This window comes from Plasmopara halstedii (assembly GCF_900000015.1).
Source record: "Plasmopara halstedii genome assembly, contig: Scaffold_2604, whole genome shotgun sequence".
Taxonomy (NCBI): domain Eukaryota; phylum Oomycota; class Peronosporomycetes; order Peronosporales; family Peronosporaceae; genus Plasmopara; species Plasmopara halstedii.
This window is the reverse complement of record NW_020189511.1, coordinates 426,830-435,915: the sequence shown is the minus strand read 5'-3', so window position 1 is coordinate 435,915 and position 9,086 is coordinate 426,830. Positions and strand designations below refer to the sequence as shown.

Genomic DNA, 9,086 nt, shown 5'->3' with positions numbered 1-9,086 from the left:
GGAACAGACATGGGGTCCGCACGGCGCGAGCAGGGCTCGTATCACGCTACTGGCGCAGCTCGCCTACCTCGTCATCCCATGCGGGAAAAGGAGTGTCAGACTCGTAGTCGACCACCTCCACATCGTCAACGAAGTTAAAAGTCATTAATAGCGTGCGCAAAGCGCGACGCTCGTGCTCATCGAGCCTAGGATGTACACCCCCCGGTACCGCGGACACACTGTCCGACTTCGCACCGCGTGCGGGAGACGAAGTTGGGCTCTGTCCGTGCTCGCTGTCAGAACCAGCGAGACTTGGTAACTTCCGTGTCGTTGACACAGGGATCATTGAGCAAGGAAGTTGTTCTATTCCAACGAATTAAGTTGCAGTGTCTAGCGGACACGCGAGCCTTGTTGAATGTTCCCAATCTTACACGTATCCTGGTAACAGGGGTGTGTGTCACACGAGATATGCATGGTGTAAACACACCCAGCCAAGAAAAAGGCACGGGGCTAAGTAGATAGTAGTTATGCATGTATTTAGATTTTACTATTCATATTTAGTATATTATCTGAAATCTGGCTTTGCCGCAGATAAAAATAAATATAAATCAGCTCTTTGATTTTGAACGGAAGAGCTAATTAGCCTGGGGTGAGGCAATAATTACTCTTAGAGCAAGCGGGTTGCGATTCGCTAACTCGTACTTGTTCTAGTTATAGAACGAAAGATCGGTGATCTTAATTCAATTTCTCAAGTGCTAAGCTACGACAGCTCCGCTGCACAAACAAATATAAATTAAAAAAATCAGGTCAAACGCCCTTCGCCCAGTCAGATTCTTCAAACTCACACAAATATTGACGGATTCATCGACACATTTACTAATGACTTAGTCACAAGGAACTTTAATATCGTATACGTTTTTGACATCGTCATTCACATGCTGTCTACCGTTATTAACAATCACACAGCGAACATAACTGTATGACGAACAAAATTGCAAGACGCTTCTAAGCCTATCAAGAATGACAATGGCATCTCATAGTCTGTTACGATGATGTGAACAATCAACAGACCAGTGCAGCGAGCCCCACCTCTCGTGAACAAATTGCTCGTTTTAGAGCGTGGTCCTGCTGACCTCGACCTTTATTACAGAAGAATATCGCTGTTTTTTTAAAAGTGTGCAGGGAAGTCTTTGGGACTCCATAAATTTCGATATAGGAATTTGAAGGGCGATCTCGTGTGTGAAACCTAACGTTCTACCTACTTATTAAAAAAACAGACTATAAAGCTTGCAAATGCTTGATACTACCACGTAAAAAATATCTGAAACACGTCGCTGCATGGCAGCTAAAATTAATCCAACTGGTCCTCATTAGCATAGCTAAGGTTTTTGTCTTCGGCAAGCTTGTATCTCTTTCACCTCCCCAACCCCAACCGTCCCTAGCAGCATGTATACTATGCCTCTAACGCTATACTCACCTTCGCTTTGAAATTAGCGGAAGTGGGTGCATAAGATCTCAAAGCGAGAAGCACCTATTCAGAAACCCATAATGACAGTACCGAAGTCGGACAAGATTTTGCCGCAAATGCGGCGATAAGAGCACGCAAATCATTGAAAGTCACTTCTATTTTGAGGTAACTTAGGACACACTCGTGCCGCCTGATTCAAAGGTACACACATTCGCGACATAGGTCCTAACAAGCTTTCCTATGCTGGAATCAACCTTTCAACAGAGATATTGCAGAGCGCGACTATCTAGCTCGAAGCTTGAATTTGTGGTGAAGTGTTGGCTCGTCTGGTTCATGGTCGAAGTCATGATTCTCTATTTTGTCATTTAAAGGAGGCAATTTTTGTCGTCTCTTTCTTCACAGGGCTGGATACTTATCATCACTCGCCTTGCCTTTGAAGCCGAAAGCTTTTCGCGTACGATTTATTTCATGTGTTACCCCGGGAGTCATAATTATTAATACATTTGGTGAACACACCCAGGCGAGCAACTACCGCTTTCGCTTCTTAGACGCCAATGATGCTATCTTACTAAAACTCGGAAGCATATTAAGGTTGTCTTGTTGACTAGAGGATATATATGGGCTGACTCCAGCTTTTTTTGTTTGACTTGGAGGGATAGCACAAATCTACCCCCTCGGACCTAACAAAAGCCGATAAGCTTACCAGACGTGTCTCGTTGGATTAAGAACATATATTCCGTTACCACAGCGGCTATCCTTCCACTTAGACTTGCCGTTGAATTGACGACAAGTGCTACCACGTGGAAACGGGTAATCGCCATATCACACAGAAGAAGCTTTGACTCTGCAGGTCACATCATCGAAGCCACAAATGACGGATTCGTACGTTCCATCCAGAAGCGGAACCAGGAGACTTAAAGTAGCTATGTACTTCTTGCCGGCTAAATTCAATAGTGCCTTTCGAATAGAGCCGATATTATATACTTTCTACACTATCAAACCGTTATAAACTGCATATCGCGGGCTAGCAGCAACACTGCGAACATCAGTTTTATAACTATGCACTGGATTGCTGAGCACTTTCTAAAAATGAAGCGTTGACTCTCAAAGTCCGCGTCAACAGATGTACAGAGATGGATTTCATACGCGCCTACCAGGGCGAAACCGAGACCCCCAAAGGTATCAAACAATGTAATGGTCTCTGCTTTTACGAGAGAACATAAATAAAGATTGGCTTTATTATTAGAATGTGGTTGCTCCGCTTTCGAGTTTGATGGGTTTGATTCCTTCAAAGGACACAGTTTGATTACACGGTGTCAAGGGAATGCCAAGCTAGTACCAATAAATCGGTAAAAATGTGGCATCGTTTTTGGACGGAAACATAAGAACAGTAGTTACCAGTGATACTAAAATGTATATTCACTAATAAAGCTGCTTTGTAATTACAACGATCTACATTTTACTTGTTATCCTTCTCTTGATCGTACTGGTTAAATCCAAATGTATCAGCGATCCCAAGATGTGACATTGTTTTCGCTGATGCTCTGCGCTAGTACAAATGATGACACGAAACTTGCATCAAATTAATGGTAATAAGCACACAGATTTTTTTCTCGACCACTATTCGATTGACGATCCAAAATCTGGCGCACCTTTGCAGAATCAAGGAATGTAGCAACAATCGCGATTTTGACAGAAGTATCACCAACTTACGTAATAATAAACGCGTTGAGGGTCAATCTGTGGCAAACTATGACTTGATTGTTTTGGCGAGTCTGTAATATATTTGAGGACGGAATAATTCTTTAGCAGTAATGATACTAAGGGCAATGAGCTCGACTAATTATGAGTCGATGTGATGATAGCGATAGGACAACAGCAACTAAAGATTGTTCAAGATATGACTCGTATCTCAATAAAAAATCACGGGAACCTTGATCCTGCAGACGAACGACGGGCTTTCGGTCGTCGATGAAACAGCGCGCGAAAAGAAGTTAAGTTGCTTACGCCATTAGCTTATTGCAGGGTATAGTTACACGAAGATCGTCTGGATCTCTTGTAGAAATCATTAAACCAATAGAATGTTTGCAATAATTTAGTCGGACAGCGTCTACCACTTCGAAGGGAGACTTGCTTTGTATGATCATACGATCACAAGTCTTACAAAAGGTTAAGCCTAAACGAACGACTCAACTTTTTTTGCAAAATAATATTCTGATCTTTTCTAAGACCTTGCAATGCAATTATCACAGCAGATTTAGTTCGCAAAGGACAGCAATAATTACTTGGCCTGATGTTGCACAAGCTCTGATGTCGTTGCCTGACAAGCTGGTTCCTCTTGATAACCATTAGCATGTCAGGAACCTCATCGAGCCTTAGTCGATTGAATTGCTCTTTACATAGTGCAAGGTACTTTGGTGTGATTATAAAGTGTTCACCCTTTTATTTGTATAGAGCATCGTTTTTCTAGATAGACGGTGGCGACACCGCCATCCTTATTGTTAGTACTTCTGTCTCTTCTTTAGCGTCATTGATCCATAATCCACAGTCCAGACGGTGTAAGACTTTTTTCACAGATGTTCTGCGTGATGACACCAAACCAGCAATAATTAAAATAGCATTAGCACCCCAATTCCTTTCTCGACTTCTTGAGCCGAAACCTGTCGTGCCTCTGCAGGATCAAGATTTCTGTAGTGTCTTCAACGTCCGAATCTTGTACAATCTTGAGTTTTTGGTGTCAATCTGTCGCTGTCATTACACCGAATCATGAACAATCAAGCTCATTTATCACTACTAGCTAGAACTACACTTGATACATATCACCCTAAAATAAATTGCATGCGCACCACGACAAGTAGACACAGCATTTTATAATTTGCCGCAAAGCGACCAGCTTTATTTCTCCAAACGTAACCTCTCTAGGAATTATGGTCGCGACTACATCTGTTTCAGCCATGATTGTGGCTGTCACTACATTAATTGACTACGCTCAGGCTCACGGCTACATTGCTAAGCCTCCTCCTACATGGAAGAGCAAGGAGACAAACAAATGGGTTGTCGAAATTAAGCCTTTATGGGACGGACCGTGGGACAAATCTAAGGGCGACGAGGGCCTTTTGTCCACATTCAAGGAGCTGGCGGCAAAGAACAACTACAAGAACGTTCGGACATTGATGGACGGTAACCCCGCGTTCGGTGAGGATTGTGGTTTTACAGATCCCAAGGGCAAACCTGTTGATCCTCCATCAGATGGCACGGCCACCTTCTCCCGTGGTATCGTACACGCTGGTCCGTGTGAACTTTGGTGCAATGACAAGATGATCCTTCAGAACGATGACTGCCAATCAGCTTACGGCGATGGCACGCAGCAAACAATTACTGTCTTCAAACCCGTAAAGTACTCATTATGTCCTTCAGGTGGTGGCCTGCTTCGATTCTACTGGCTCGCTTTGCAACGTCTCCAAGGCAAAGTGGTGTGGCAGGCATACAAGAATTGTATACCTTTGACGGGTCCTGGTAGTGGTGGTGGTGATTCCAATGCTGGGAAAGACTCTTACGGTGACTCGGACCCCACCCAAACGCCATATGAAGAGGATCCTACGCAAGTCTCTCCAACTCCTAATAATGACTCCAAGTCTCCCTCGAGTGAATCGCCCCAAGTTGCTCCTGCGCCGCCTCCAAAGAGCAAATGCAAAGGTGCTCGCCGTCGCGACTAGACTTCACATGGACGTACTCATCGAAGTTTATATGTGATTTTTATTGCGTTTTTGATTAAGAGTCTGCTTAACGTACCAGCTGGAAGTACTCAAAGCAGACAATAAAAAATTGATGTCTTTCTGTCAAGTAATAACAATAAATATATGCTTAACCTGATTTAAATGTTCTAAGTCAATCTCAAAATACAATTCTCTATACATATGACAGGGTCACTAGCACACTGGACTCTGAATCCAGCAATCCACTGCAGTTCAAATACCGTGAACTTGAGTAACTTGCGTTATAAGAATAGCAGTCGAATAAACATTGGCTCGGTTGTGTGTCTCACAAGCTGATCAACATCAGAGGAGTATAAATTATCCAGAGTCTCTTGCTTCAAAAAGCTTGCGTAAGTACGTCACTTGCTCTGATGATTGCGCTGCATCATCATCTGAAAGCTTCTCAGCTTGAAATAAAGAGAGATACCAAATCGACAGCATTAGCTTCACCCTTTGTATAAGTGGGATCATATGATACCCAGCAAGCCTTGATTTGATGGGTGATGTGAAGACTTCGTTAAACTGGGTTCTCCCCGGAATAAAGTGCCAGCGTGAACACATCTGCTGAAGCCTTTTGAAAGGACAGTTCAAAACTGCATCATCAGTGAATAATCAAAATACGGGCAGTCAAGACCAAATGGAATAGCGGCCGTTACGGTAAGAACTAAGATTATTCTGGGTGAGAAACACTCAATTTTAGTTCATTTAATGTTTGATCTCTCGAAATGGGTTTTTCTTAAGTTGTCAGAACTTCGTATTCGCGAATTTTACATTAGCCAATGTAGACAATCTCTTGTAGATGTTCGCTTGTCACAAAACAAACTTTGCATTAGACTATTACACTTTTAGAGCCACGAGCAAAGCAAAAGCGAAATGCAACACTCTCACTGTTTTTGTAGGACATATTATGTGTGGAAGCATATACTCGTTAGCAGTATCGATTATAACTTACATAAAATAAGCAAAGTATGGCTGTAACAATCTTTTAACTTTTCATATATGCCGATAGTGAAGATACACACTAATTTTGTTTGACTTGAAATAATATTTACTATATATACATTGATTTTCGATAACAACCTTACAATATTGAGAAACCATATGCCTTCAGATGTTTCAAAGCTTGAAGCTACTGCACATCTTACGTGAGGGTAGCAGCAGCAGGGTTTAATCATGTCGAAGAATAAGAGTCTTAGAACAAAATTGGACGCAAATTTATTGATAGTGAAGTTCAGGGTTTTTTATCATCGAACTAACTGTTAACATGAAGCACCAACAACTCTTATCAAACATGCATGATAAACCATATCTTATGACAGCAGAATTTAGTCAATTGACAGAAAAGGTGGCCACATGCCATGGCCGTGGACTAAGTCATCACGCAGTTTTAGTTAAAACAGCACTGCCTTTTACATAAATGTATTCTTGACTGTATGTTGTTGGGCGTCGATTTATGGCTACACGCTCTTCGGCTTATAGCAGTTGCTACTCAAGTGTGTAGTGCTCACTCGTATTCAGGTTTAAAGTAGCTGGTGTGCGTTATTACTGTTCTCATATCATTTGTACCTACATTTGTGGCTCTATACAAAGAGTGTCATGAGCACAGAATTGTGTGCTGAAGTCATTGTCGTAAAATTATCATGTGAAGTATTGTAGCGCGACAGATTGATGGACGGGGCTGAGACAAATAGCTTACTCGGTCTCTGTTTGAATATAAAAGACGAAACGGAGTTAAATTTAGTGCAGTATAATTTCTGATTATTATGATGTGTGTCAGTTCTTGTTTCGCCCAAACTAGGCGCAATTTACCTCACATACAGCCAAGCGACGAGATCAAATAGATTATCATGAAGAAAAATAAATTGCTCTCTATCATTACTTTTTGTATCTTTTTCTCACTTCCGTTAATGCTAGGATACCGACTTTTGCATTTAATGAACGAAGACGACGTCATTGATACTCTAAAGCGTGTCGTGCCGGTCATTCGCATTAATATAGCAAAAAATGCGTCCTACAATGGAAGCTCCAAGCACGATGATTTCGCTAAAGTTTATTCGGCACGTAATTTAAGTGAAAATGATGCAATTACGCTGCTGCATGCATGCAAAACGCCACTTACTTTAAATGTTCCGACACAATGCTTAAGAAAGCTATAAGAACACTTGAAGGCCGTACTTAGTAAGGCTTAAGCGTGCAGAGCAGCCAAAATGTTATCAACATCGTCGTCAGCTTGTTCATCATACCGCTTTGTAACCTGCACAATGTTTTTAAATGGCGAGAGATGACCGACGCATTCGGACCATATAATGTTGATTAAAATTTAACTCTCTGTTTATTGCGTGGAATCTATAAGGCTCTTCAAAAGTAGAATGCTCAGCGATCTAACGGTCGATTTCGATCCGTAATCCCTAGAATTTTTATCGTGTGTATGCGTTTCGGAATTAATTATTTCTCAGTGGGTAAACTTTTGAATCTCTAGCTCACTCTTAGCTATCAATGTCTTGATAAGTTTTTTCCGTTGATAAGATGAAATACTGCGCGATTCAAATTATTGCCATCATCTGCCCTCGAAGCATTAAATTAAAGCAGCTTCTGCTTATCTCCGGCAAAAAAGGCTGTGTAATTGACCACGAAATTTCTGATTGGTTTAACGATGTCTTGTTAATCGCAGCGCAGAATGGAAAGCAAAATTAGCTACCAAAACCCTAACCAGCTCCTGAATACAAACGCATGATCTGTAACCTTGTGATCTTGATCTTCGAGAAGGTTCCAGTTCAACTTGCAAGTTGCACCGTACACAAATCTGTGACGTGGCGTCACAATACCTCAACACTCCCCCCCCAACTTGCACATCGTCGATCCTGCTTTCCCGACATAATAGCAACAGGCGGGGCGTGGTCATCACCTCAGATAAGAAGTCGGTTAGTTGATCCTCCGTGGGCTCATCACTAGCTTGATGCGTCCTGCTTCGACGTGGTCTCGCACAAAATGAGCTCGTAGGTCTGCCGCTTGCTCTCGAGAACTACAGGCTCCCCTGCTAACAGCAATATTACTCCAGACGTTGAACGTCTCGTGTGCTTGTTACCCCCCACCCATTTTGCGTCTGCGTAAGCCTTGATAGACATGCCTTTGAGATAGTTCAGGACGCGCACTGCCGCCCGCCAGTGCAAATCACATTACGAAACCAGGTACTGCAAAACTGTCGACAAAATAGCACCAATGTCAGGCCTGGTAGCATTGGCGTCGTACAAAAGAGACCCAATAAGTTCTCGGTAGGCCCGGTCATTTTTGTACTTCTCATGCGATTTGTCTGGTGTATAGTCCTGACCAAGCACTATCGGATTACGCACAGCATTTGCTTCCGTTTGCCTAATCGCTAGAGCATTCCCTTAAATATAGTGGGTCTGCCTCAACACAAGCTCACCCTTCTGCGGTGCATACTCAATCTCCATCCCGAGAACATAATCAGCATCGCCAAGAGATTTCACAGTGAATTTGGCACTAAGTGCAGCACAAATCGCCTCGGCCTCGGCATCCGTAGTTCAACCGACAAGCAGATCATCGACATAGAATACGATATACGCAGGAGACTTGTTTTCATTGACGAGACGGACAAACATACATGTATTTTTACGGCATTGTACGAATCCCATATCAACAAATGCAGCTCGAATAGTCTTGTACCAAACTGCAGCGACTTGCTTCAAACCATAAGAACTTCACTGCAGCTTGCATACAAACCTGTCGTCAATGACGTTGTCATGTGTCTCTTGTCAGTTGGTTCGATTGCAGCAGTACTCGTGTGTTCATTTCGAATGAAGACTGTGCTCCAAGCTTTTTTGGAAGTTAGCCAGATTGATACCACCGACAGGATCAGGGCAGTA

The 9,086-nt window shown here is 42.6% G+C and overlaps 2 protein-coding genes across 2 annotated transcripts; one reads left to right on the top strand and one right to left on the bottom strand.

Moving 5' to 3' along the window:
- Window positions 1-1,358: 1,358 nt before the first annotated feature.
- Window positions 1,359-1,590, bottom strand: PHALS_04412 (uncharacterized protein; the record flags this gene model as incomplete). Its single annotated transcript, XM_024718522.1, has 2 exons — window positions 1,359-1,446; window positions 1,511-1,590. The coding sequence occupies 2 exons, from the start codon at window positions 1,588-1,590 to the stop codon at window positions 1,359-1,361; spliced, it is 168 nt and encodes a 55-aa protein (XP_024583913.1).
- Window positions 1,591-4,374: 2,784 nt separating this feature from the next.
- Window positions 4,375-5,163, top strand: PHALS_04411 (uncharacterized protein; the record flags this gene model as incomplete). Its single annotated transcript, XM_024718521.1, has 1 exon — window positions 4,375-5,163. One exon carries the CDS (start codon window positions 4,375-4,377, stop codon window positions 5,161-5,163), a length of 789 nt encoding a protein of 262 aa, XP_024583912.1.
- Window positions 5,164-9,086: the final 3,923 nt, after the last annotated feature.